Genomic DNA, 12,893 nt, shown 5'->3' with positions numbered 1-12,893 from the left:
ACTCAGCAGTTTAAAACTGCAGCTTTATACGGTTGAGATCTGAGATGAAGAGAATTTATAACTTATCAAATATTGAAATCCTCACACGTCTCTGCCACAAAGCCTCTGCCAGAGACGATAAAACAGGACATCTGTTCCCCCCTGTGACACATAACAAGGGCGGCCTCTGTTTCACTGGCCAAGCAAGAAGCCTGGACACTAACCCCATTAACACACACACACGGCCTTAATGTCTATTTACAATGCAGCAGACTACCTGTAGCTGCAGGTAGCCGGAAAATCGCCTTAACGGGTTGAATATACAAAGTGGATGGAATTGGACTTGTGATGGAGTTAAGCAGATTATACATGTGGGAGGTTTTTCAAGTATTTGCATAGCATTTTAGTAGAATTCCTGCAGATTTTTACACTTGTCAAGCAGGAAAAAGCCCAGACAGCGTTTAGAGGCCCACCGTGGCTCCGTCTGTTCAACGGGACAGGAGCTTTGAATTTTGTATCTTTAATTAAAAAACGTATAGTAATTAACAGATGTGTTATTTCAGACTGTCAGCTACATTTTCTGCTTTCATTTGTCAGCCTCACATCTGCCTTTGCTCAACACTGCAAAAACCAACTGACAAAAAATAAGAAATAAATAACTAGGATTGAGCAAATACATGCTCACAACAAGTAAAATTATCTGCCAGTGCAGTAAGTAAATGTTTCTTTATAAGAGTTCTTTAAATACGTAAAAAAAAAAAAAATTCTCGACACTGGAAAAACCAATGATGTCTTGAAATAAAGATATGAGATATGAGCTGCTACTGATAAGAATATGTGTTATGATAAGACTGTTAATGTGGAGTAAATCAAATATAGCAGTAAAAAGTAGTAAATACTCCAATCTCTAGCAATTTTCCATTTATAACTGTAAATTACCTTTAGCAAGGTTCCTATTGGTGTTTTTGTATTATATAGCTTGTTTTTTTTTTTTTCATGTTTGTACATTTTCTAGGTGTTTTACAATGTTGTGATGCTTTTATTTTGAAAAGGTGCCGTCCAGTGTGAAACGGGTGCTTTAATTTTGAAAGGTAGTTTAAAAAGTTTCTATAGTGGCTGACTGACAGGACACAAGGTTTGTTAAAGTTTATTTTCTTCTGTCATATATATTAGTGGCTATATTTGTTGTCTTAACTATAGTAAAAGTGCTTGTTAGCTCTAGTGCTAATGCTAATGTTTGCTAGCTCTTACGGTGGATTCACAAGGTGACCAAGGAATGTCTGATTTTTATTTTCATGGATTTTATGATTTTAAATAAATCTTATGAACTATCAGTTAAAGAGTCGAGCGTCATTCAGCCAGGAATGATACTAAACATACATTCAAACCACAAAAACGTAAACCACCTTCAAAATAAAAGCACTCTGCCTTAAACCCTTATGATTGACCTGATTCAGTCTATAATCATTAGAAATTCCAAAAGAAAGTGTGTGGTTTTGAGAATGGTGCATTGGATTTTCTGCTTTAAATGTTTGTTTCATTCATGGTAAACAGCCAAATGCAGCACAGAGAGCAAAGAAAAAACAGCTCAGATTAATAACATCTATTATGCTGAACAGCAGCAGTGTGTGGGGGGGCGGTGGAGGATATTCTCTGGTTTTTAAAGATGGGCGTTGTGTTAGAGGAGGAAGATATGAGATGTGATTCACGGATGGAGAGGGAGATGAAATGCATTGAAAGGATGAGTGACACGTGTGTGTGTGTGTGTGTGTGTTAGCCTGAATCTTTTCTACATGTGTGTGTTTCTGTTTTGGTCTGAAAAAAAAAGTCTCTTGGGGTTTTTGGTGGAGATGGTGATGGTTTAATCTCACTAACAGCTGTCAAGTAGTTGAAGTTTCCACAGAAAAACTCACTGTGGAGCAGATTCTTGTTGATGGATGTTGTAAATACAACTTAACAACTTAACTGATATTTTAATGAGCTGGAAATGAAATAATTGAAATATATTGATACCTCTAAAGCAGCTATTCTCAACCTTGGGGTCCCGACCCAAATTGGGGTCGCAAGATGATTTCTGGGGGTCGCCAAATCATTTTGGAAGTCAGCTCTGTCTCCACTGTGTTAAAGTATTCATGTGTTAATGTGTTTTAGTCTTTTGGGTCACTTAATGTCTTTTTTTTTGTCATTTTGTGTGTTTTTTGGTCATTTTGTGTCTTTTTTGGTCATTTGTTTCCTTTTTTTGGTCATTTTGTTTTTGTTTTTTAGTCTTTTTGTGTCTTTTTTTGGTCATGTTGTTTCTTTTTTGGGTCATTTTGTGTCTTTTTTTGGTCATTTTGTATCTTTTTTGGTCATTTTGTGTCTTTTTTGGGTGATCTGAACTGTGCGTGTGAGATTGTGTTCAGTGAGTGGGGGTCGCGGACATCATGCATGTTAAATTAGAGGTTGCGACTCAAAAAGGTTGAGAACTACTGGTCTAAAGCATTATTGTGTGTCTCTGTTCCCCTCAGATGACGGTCCCTACGGAAAAACAAAGGATATCTCTGGACCAGAACAGACCATGGCCTCGAGAAGACACAGTATACCAGGTACATACAACTTCTACACTGTAAAAAATGTCTGTAGATTTTACGGTGAAAAACTAAGTAAAAGACCGTACAATGATAAATGGGTTAATTCAGTTTCACTAACAATGAAACACCGTAAATGTATATTTCAGCCAAAACAGTATTTTTTTAATAGTTTTTATTTCTTTTAAAGATACATTACTCTACTGTAAAATACACCGGCACCGTGTTTGTACCAAAGATATACTGTAATACACTGTAAAAAATAATCTCTTTAATTTACGGTAAAATACCGGCAGCTGTTGTTGCCAGAACTTTGCCGTAAAAAATACAGTGAGTGAGTTTTCTACTGTAAATTTAAATGTAAAAATCAGCAAAACCTTTAATTTAGAATGAATAATCCCGTTATTTTTAGGGTCATTGTGTCATTGTGACATCATGGTATTTCTCCATTAATTTTACATGGTAATGTTATATTTTTACAGCAAAACTGTGTGTTCTACAGTTTATGACAGTAAAAGTTAAAGTTTTGTGCTATTCTTTGATTTACAGTAATTAAAAGTGTCTACTACAGTGATACACAATTTACACCCTATTTGTGATGTAATTCGACAGTGTTTTACTGTCATTTCTACAAACATTTTTTACAGTGTACATATACAAGCCATTATTTTTTTATTTATTTTTTGTAAAAATACTTTTTCTCAGTCTTAAATGTACTAACCACCATATCTCTAACAAATATATACTGTAATATTTAATGGTAAAATCTTTAATTTATTTAATATTTATAAAAAATTTTCTTGTCAATTATATGGCAGAACAGCGTTTCTTTTGATGGAAAAACTTTTTATTTTTTACGGTAAAATATGGAATAAAATGGCAATCCTGAACGGGAAATCAACAGTGCTAATATCATTTTACCGTAATATTTTTAAAAAGTTGCACCGTTTTTATTACGGTAAAGTTCTGGCAACCACAGCTGCTGGTTTTTTACCGTAAAAACAACAGTTTTTTTTTACAGTGTATCTACCCACCTATCATTCTGTCTATCACTGAACATGAAGCTTATAAATCGACTGTAAATTCTGTCACCACTGGAGTCTCTTATCATGATTTGTCTGATAAATGCCTAAAGCAGGACAGCAATTTGCTTAATTCGTCTCAGACGTTTACAAAAACAGCTTTCCGCTGGTCGAACTGGATCATTTTCACTCTGCTTCACTATCAGATGCTGATGTTCTCTGTGATTGAATGGCAGCGTGACCTGATGGCTGCAGGGACGCTGAGATAAGAACGAGTTCCCAGGCTGTCTGTCCACTAATGTGTTTGCTGGGAAAATGTCGTAGGACAGTGCAAACTGCAAAACGCCATTTATTCACCTTTCTGAAAACAAACTATAATATACTATAGTCTTTCTCTGTCGCTGTTCCCAGCCTTTGGAACAATTTACACATCAGGCAAGCCTCCTCACTGTCCAGTGAGTCCAGTGAGCCTTAAAATAAATCTTAAAACCCATTTTATTCACTGGCTTTTAACTCAACATGAGCCTTTGTCTTCGTTTTATTTGTTTTTATTTGTTCTTAAAATTAAAATTCATTTTAAAATTGAAATTCATTTTAAAACCCACTTTTATTTACTGTTTTTTGTTTTTACCCAGCATGAAACTCGCTTTGTTTTAGTTGGTTTTGCTTGTTCTTTGTTTTTTATTGTTTTTATTGTTGGTCTGTCCTGCCATGTACAGCACTTTGTATCAGCTAACGCTGTCTTAAAGGGCTCTATAAATAAAGATAAATAAATTTGATTGGATTTCAATCATGCATATTTATTTATAAATATATTCATTTTCCCCACTTGCTGCCCAAATCTTTTCATGAATTATTTACAGTAAACTCATCTTCACTGCAAAAAACATGAAGCTTACCAAGTATTTTCTTCTTATATCTAGCAATAATTATCTTAAGCATCTTGTTTTGGGTATAATTTACCTACTGACCATAGCTTTATGTGCTTATTTTAACAACATGTGTCTTTTTGTAACTAAAATGAGTGAATAACCTCTTCACAGGGATTTCAGTCTTGTGTAAAGACTTCTTTTTAGGATTGACATTGTGAGCTTTTACATGCTTTTTATTCTATTCAGCTGTTGAATATGGTGAGTTTTTACCTAAAATATTGGTTCAAATTGAGAGTTTTAGTTGCATGTAGTTTAAATGCTATTTCAAAAGCATTTTCTACCACCAGTATCTACCCACAGATACTGAAATGAGAAAAAAACATACTCGTTTCAAGTATTTCTGGCTTATTTTAATGTTACCAACGTCAGGCTTTTCAAGCCACAATTGCTCAAAATAAGTATTTTTGGACTTATTTTAAGAAATCATTGTTTTTCCAGTGCCAAGATATTTTTACTTACTTAATAATTTTTACAATTAAATATTTACTTCCTGCACTGGCAGATAATTTGACTTGTTTTAAGCATGTATTTGCTTAATTCTAGTTATTTATTTCTCACGCACTACACAGACTCAGTTTTCTTTTGCTTACAGAGGCTCCATACAGCAGGAATTATCATATTCATGTAGTTAAATTATCTTCATCCCTTAATAATTTTAAGTTCAGACTTAAAGCTGTTAAACCTGTTAAATCAAGACTCCTTATAGTTTCTTTTCCAGTCTAGTTGTCATTGGATCATTATCTCTTATGCTCATACACTCAAATACAATTATTTTACCGTTTTTGATATGAGACAAACAGGACATAGGTATAAAATAAATGCCACAGCAACAGAAAAGCACTAATTCCTTTTTTAGACATTAAATCGAGAAAAGTTTGCCAGATTTTAAAAAAAGATATCCTCTTTAGCAGATATGATGTACCTGATTTTCTCCAAGTGTAATACATTTCCCAGCTCTCAACCACATTTCTATAGCCACATTATTGACCTTATCTGTTTCATTATTCCTGTACGGCTTTATTTGCATGCACCTTAATGTGTGCTGGTGTTTGTCAGACAGATATTATTTCTACTTTCCCATTTGCCTGAGAATCATTAAATGTAAAACACATTTCTTCAGTTCTCCTGTTAGATAATAGAAATCATTTTATGAGTTTATGTCTGTGTGGTGTATAAATCTCCCTATGTGTATTCTGTATTCCCACAGCTTCAAAATGAAATGGGAGATAAAACTTTATGAATCCCAACACGGTCAGTCACATCAGTGGAGAAAAAAAAAAAAAAAAACTCATTTAGTGATGGATTCAGTTCAGAAACATTCAAACTACATTTGTAAAAGCGTTGGTGCTTTTATGCAAATAGGAAGGACTAATGAATGAATCAGTGCTTTTCTGCAGATGAAGTGTGTGTGTGTGTGTGTGTGTGTGTGTGTGTGTGTGTGTGTTGTAACACCCACCAGAGATAACTGCAGTGTGAAGCACCTCACTGATCCTCAGTGTCGCCTGAAGGATTTACCTAATCTAGCCATCCATCACACCAAAGATTCATCTCACCTGTGTGTGTGTGTGTGTGTGTGTGTGTGTGTGTGTGTGTGTGTGTGAAGGGAAGCCATAGAGCCCATATGAGAGGCTGCGATTTATCTGCATTACTCAGTTCCTGGAGCCTGTGTGATTGTGTGATTGTGTGTTTGTGTGTTTGTGTGTAAATGATAATGATACAAATAGTGACATGCAGAGAAAGCTGTCCGTCAGCACAGATCACAGGTTTTATTCTACCTTTAACATCAGTGCCTTTCTATTTTTTAATCCTCATTTCTAGTCTGATGCATCAGATGGTGATCTCGCTATTCTCACATGATCTTGTGATCAGTGGCGGACTCACGCCTCCACGGTTGAAAAAGCGTGCTAAAGTGCCTCTAGAGCGGTTAAAACAAGAGGAAGTGCCTTATTGGCTGCCCTTTACACGTGCAAAAAATGATTTGGTGCCCTCTAGGGTGCCCCTCATACAATAAAGTATGATGATGTGCCCTCTAGAGCAAGAAAATTCTATAACGTGCCTTAATGAGAGCCCTTCTAGTGCCCTTTTTCCTGTTTGGTGCCTCCGTGGTTGAAAAAGTGCGCGAAAGTTCCCTCTAGAGTGGTGAAAATGAGAGAAAGTTCCTTATTGGCTGCCCTTTACACATGAAAAAACTTATTGATTGCCCTCTAGGGTGTCCCTTTATACAATAAATTATGATGATGTGCCCTTTAGAGACATAGTTTAGTCATATATATATATATAGTCATAGTTTGACTGGCTAATTATCATGTAGATTCTTTGTAAATATTAGTTTGCTTAAACTCAAGTAACTTGGCAATAGAGGTTGAGAAAAAATATATATGTTGCGCTAACTTGATAAAATAAGTTCAACCAACATCTTTTTTAAGTTATCATAAGTAATGTTTTCAAGTCCACATAACTTGATAAAGAAAGTAGAGTCGACAAACTGCTTGTTGTATCAATTATGTATTTCATGTTGAGCCAACTTGATTCACTTTTGTAGGAACTTGATAAAATACATTCAACCAACATCTCTTACAGTTAGCTCAAATACTATTTTGTAGTCCAACTAACTTGATAAAGGAAGTTCAGTCAACAGACTACATGTTGCATCAACTCATATTTTGTAGTGTAATAAACTTGACACTATAAATTGACTCAAATTAACTCAGTCAAAGCAACAAGATGACTTGACTTAGTTAAGTTGAGTCAAATAATCTTTTTTTTTACAGTGTAGAGATTCTATAATACGGTATCACCCGACTGTGAATAATGTTATGTGAGGTGTTTGCTCTCATTTAGCTCTCAAAGTGCACAAAATAGATGCATTTTACTTAAAAATGTAAAGATTTTCTCCCAGGGGGGCATGCCCCCGGACCCCCCTAGATGGTTTGCTTCGATACTTTTAACTGTCAGAACCATATCATTAATTACTTTGATCTGGATCTCCTTTTAACTTAATGCTAATATTCATTCATACATGATGCATCAGAGCTTTTGGCGTGCTGGTGGGGTCCTTGTTGTGCAGAATGTGCCCTTTTTATTTTTTCGCCCTTCTAACAGTCTGAGTCCGCCACTGCTTGTGATACATTTGCAGTTAGCAAATTTAAATATTTTAGGTTTTACTTAGAGCCCGATATAAGGTATATGTAGAGCCTGATATATTTAGGCTGAATATGGATATACTGTACAATATATATCCTGATATTTTTATCTCAAAGTGAGAGCAAATGTTCAGTCAAAGTGAAAAAAAATATAATATGTCTCAAGTAGTTTTATTGAAACCTTTTATTTAAGTACCTTAACAGGAGTATTTTCTTTCTTTTTCTTTTCTTTTTTTTTAAAATCAAAGCTCCATAAAGTGCAAATTTCAATAAAAAAATGTCTTAAATAAAAATAACCTATGAAATAAAATAGGCCAATCTTTTTCTGAAATAAATATATTTATATAAGAAAAGAATAACAAACATTACAAAATAACTAAATATGCCAAACCCTAGTAAGGTCATCATTCATATATAAAGAAAGAAAGAAAAAAAGTTGTATATACTATATTGATATATGCAACATGGTCTAATTCCATATCACATTTAAAAATATATTGTTTATTAATATTTTTTATATCAATATATCACCCAGCCCTAGTTTCACTCACAAATATCACTGCACACACAAGTGCTATATAAATAAACTTTACTTACTTACTTACATTTACTGTGGTTATTTGCTCTATTGCTATCTTCTATTTCTTAGATGATATTTCATTTTGAGACACACATTAAAAGTAAATTTAATCTTTAAAGCAGCTATAACCAAAATGTTACACAAACAACATATCAAATGACAATGTTAAAACAATGTGACAGTGTGAAAGTAGATGCTCTTAGTGATAAACCTGCAGAGATTTATCATCCAAACCTGCAGCTCCCATCAGCTTTATGAAGCTTCATAGTGAGTTTCAGCTCATTGTTAAGCTGTCCAACACACACTGATTCACACACACATTCATACTGTTGTTTTAGCTGCACCAGGCAGCTGCTTTCTCAGTGGAAAAAGCTTTTAAAACCCACGATCCACCTGATCAGGACCAAACAGCAGACAGACACAATCAGAGACGAGCTGGTGAACATAATGAACATATAGCAGAATCAGAATCAGAAGCCTTTATTGTCTTTGCACAGGGTAACAAGTACAATGAGATTTGCCATCAACCCGTCCAAAACGTATAAAACACACATACAATATCACAGAGATGAACAGGACAGGAAGACAGAGATGAAGAAAAGAAATACAGCACAACGTGCACTGTAAAATCCAATGTTGCTTGTTTTTATTATATCTAATTATTCATTTTCAATACAAGAGAGATTTGTGCAATAAGTCATTTTAACCTAAAATATTGAGTCAAATAGCAAGATTCATTTGAGTTAACTCCATTTTCTTTGTTGTCTTGACATAAAATTATTTTGCAGCATCGACACTCAAATATTTAAGTTGAAACAACAAGTTGGGTTTAACAGTGTGAGGGGAGGATAGGAGGAAAAAACAATGAAAAAAAACCTCAGCAACATAAGCATAATACACTTCATAAACATGTAAAACTGAGTAAATTCTGGACATAAATTCATCAGATATCCAGCAACGTGACTCCAAATGAAGCTGATGTGTCTCTGCTCACAACTTGTTTCTGCTGCGCCGAAATGGGTTAAAGAAATGTCTGTTTCAGGTTAAACCTTACCACAACCACAATCCACATGTTGTTTGTAACGTTAATAAAACCCAAATCCCAACCACAACATGCATGTTAGGTTGTAGGAATATAATTCTGCTATTTACCTTACTTAAGTTAAAACATACAATTTCCGTGTTTCCTTTAGGGGGAAGAGTGTCCACCGGGAAAGTCTCAGGCCAAGCCCTCTCAAATGTCCGCTCACTCTGCATGTCTCCATTACAAAAAGGTCCCCAGCGGGATTTAGAGACTCTGGAGGTGACGTCTGGTTTTAGATCATGCCGTAATCGCTTAGCGACAGTTTCGACGGTGATCACATACACGACGGATTAAACACGGAGACGCAACTGTGGCCGCCATCGCGTCAGCAGCTGATCATAAACAAACCAGCATGGCTAATTATGCACAGCATCTCCGCTGATCATAAACATAGTGATGGTGAATTAACCAGCATCACTAACTGTGCACAGAGTGTCCGGTGCTTGTTGTAAACAAACAGAGCTCACTAAGTGAACACCTCCTGCAGCAGCAGCACATACACACTGTACTGCTACAGAGCTAACTGTTAGCCTGTTAGCACATACACACTGTACTGCTACAGAGCTCACTGTTAGCCTGTTAGCACATACACACTGTACTGCTACAGAGCTAACTGTTAGCCTGTTAGCAATTTGCAGATTGGACGCTAAGGGGTTAACATCCCCTCCGGCTCTGTGAATGCAGCTGGGAGAGACTGCTGCAGGAGGACTGTGCAGCTTCGACTCGTTCTTACTCTTCTTAACGAGCCTCCGGCCCCCGCAGCTCGTTAAGAAGAGTAAGAACGAGTCTCCAAAAGTCTCCAATAACACCAGAAAAAGTTGCTGGATTTGTCGTAGTGGAAACAGCCTTATTCTAACTTAATTCAATATTCTGAATTGACTTTTTAACTTGAATTTGAACCTCCATTTTAACTAAAGGAGCTGTGCAAAATCTGACAAATGCACGTAATTTTATGCATCTAAAACTCTCTCATCTGTATTAGTCATTGTATCCTATAAGGACATTTATAATAAAGGAATAAAAACATGTTTCCTGGTACGCTAAATGATTGTATCAGCCTGCTATCCTAGAAACAGAAAAACAGCATTTGGTTTAGCTGTTGACAAGTATAAGTTGGGTATTCAGTGTCTTCTTGAAAGGTTGGTTGGTGATTTTTTGACCGAGCCTGATTAAGTTTCGTTGAGGTGTCTGATGCACACACTAGTGGAAAAACTAGTCTTTTGTCAGGAACTCCTAACTTCAAAACAGCAGAAGAGTCAAGGTGAACTGAACTCTGCAGTTCTGCAGCATCATTCCCAAACCAACCCATTAAGTTGTTTACCTCCTGCAGCCTTGGCTCAGCCTGAGAATATCTGGGCTGCTGCAGTTTATAGTTGTTAAAAAAGAGGTACATGCTTTTGTTTTGTTTTTTCTGGTTGTTGCAATGCCGTTGTTTTAACAGTAGTTAATTAAGTGCTGAGGGAATATAACACTGTACAATAGTTTATTGTCGTACTGTTGAAATAAGTCGGAGTGGTCCTTGATCCTTGTTACTGCAGTTACAGTTGTTCCACAGAGAATCCCCTCAGTGGGTTCAGAAGAGGCTTGTGGTTTTACACAAGTTACAGGATGTTTCAAAGTTAGTCATTAGCCTTGGTTTCAGGAGATATCTTAGTCCCAATAACGTCATGAAATATTCTATTAATAATGCTTTCAAATGAAATTGTAAAATGGTTTAAATGACAGCTTTTGGGATATTGCAGATGTTTTTAATGGACTGACATAGTGTCCCAACACCTCAGTGTGTGGCCTGTTGCAGTAATAGCCGTGTTTCCTTTAGGTGGAAGAGTGGCCACCGGGAAAGTCTCAGGCCACGCCCTCTCTAATGTCCGCTCACTCTGTGTGTCTCCATTACAAAAAGGTCCCCATAGGGATTTAGAGACTCTGGAGGTGACGTATGGTTTTAGATCGTCGAGACAGATTAAACACGGGAGATGCAACTGTGGCCGCCGTCGCTAACTGTGCACAAAGTCAGCAGCTGATCATAAACAAAGCAGCATGGCTAATTATGCACAGCGTCTCCGCTGATCATAAACATTGTGATGGTGAATTAACCGGCATCACTAACTGTGAACAAAGTGTCCGGTGCTTGTTGTAAACAGACAGAGATCGCTAAGTGAACACCTCCTGCAGCAGCAGCACATACACACTGTACTGCTACAGAGCTAACTGTTAGCCTGTTAGCACATACACACTGTACTGCTACAGAGCTAACTGTTAGCCTCTTTGCAATTTGCAGACTGGACGCTAAGGGGTTAACATCCCCTCCGGCTCTGCAGCTGGGAGAGACTGCTGCAGGAGGACTGTGCCGATTCAACACGTTCTTACTCTTCTTAACGAGCCTCCAGCCCCCGTGGCTCGTTAAGAAGAGTAAGAACGAGTCTCCAAAAGTCTCCAATAACACCAGAAAAAGTCGCTGGATTTGTCGCCAGTCGCTTTTTTTGAAAAATAGTCGCTAAAGGGGTCTGAAAAGTCGCTAAATATAGCAACAAAGTAGCTAAGTTGGCAACACTGCTTGTCTGCTTTTACAAATGGCGCGTGTTGCTGTGGCGTCGAGTACTACATCACATCCTGCTTAGTGTTCTATCCAATCAGCAACCAGGCTTTTTTCAGGGGAGAACAACGGCCCTGCTCTTCTACAGGGACGAAAAAAGTCCCAACAAAAGACCCTCACGGCGGCTCATAAATTAGGGGCTCATTCCGGGTATTGGGTTGTCGTGGAAACATGCATGCGTGTATATAACAATAAAATACTATGATACCTGCTACTAAACAAGCATGGTCTTTACATTTCCAATAACCAGATTGCAGTCCATTTTAGGAGCATATGTCATTGACTTCAATCCTATAGTTAGTAATCTGCTGCACATTTTTACTTTCATTAAATATATATGTATTGTTTTGCATGTCAGTAAGGGCAGTTTGGAGTATTCAATCCAGGAAAATTGAATATGAGACTTCCTTAATAATTTTAGGTTTTTATTTCAATGCAATTGGAATTAACTGACTGAAAACTGATTGAAATGGCCAGTCAGGGTTTTTAATGGTGGTGTCCAGTCTGCAATAAATGACTATTAAGAAGTGTTCACCATTAGTAACCCAAAACATGTACAATGTACAATGTTTTTTGACAAGAATTTGCATATTTGAACTCACAGGGAAAACTAATCTCCACAGCACCATTGAGTCAATAACCTGTAGTCTATATTTCAATATCGGTTGTTTTGCCTTTTCATAAAGTCTTGTTTCTTTAATAAAATATCAGTTTTGGTGCATACATTTACATAATTCACTCTGGACAGTTATATGACTGTTGCTGTGCTTTGTTTTAACCTTTCAAGGCTTTTTTCATCGCTGCCAGAAACGTAACAAGTGCAGAAAACACATTGGCTTTGTTAATTCTCATTAACTGATGCTTATCTTATCTGATCCTTACGTTTACATTGTAGTCATTTCTGCTGACTCTTGTATATCGAGCAGACGGGATCAATGTCTAAGCCAAGGACACACAGCAGCAAACACCTTTTGATTTATCTTTCTTGTAACT

General features: G+C 36.6%; 1 protein-coding gene across 1 annotated transcript in view; it reads left to right on the top strand.

Annotated features, from left to right (window-relative positions):
- grip2b (glutamate receptor interacting protein 2b) overlaps positions 1-12,893 on the top strand; it is a 494,738-nt gene that overhangs the window by 401,616 nt on the left and 80,229 nt on the right. Inside the window, 1 exon segment of the mRNA XM_059329756.1 lies at positions 2,487-2,564. Coding sequence (XP_059185739.1) covers positions 2,487-2,564 — 78 coding nt within the window.

Source organism: Centropristis striata, chromosome 3 (genome assembly GCF_030273125.1).
Source record: "Centropristis striata isolate RG_2023a ecotype Rhode Island chromosome 3, C.striata_1.0, whole genome shotgun sequence".
In the NCBI taxonomy this organism is placed as follows: domain Eukaryota; kingdom Metazoa; phylum Chordata; class Actinopteri; order Perciformes; family Serranidae; genus Centropristis; species Centropristis striata.
Note: the sequence above shows the minus strand (reverse complement) of the source record. Positions and strands in the feature narration are given on the sequence as shown.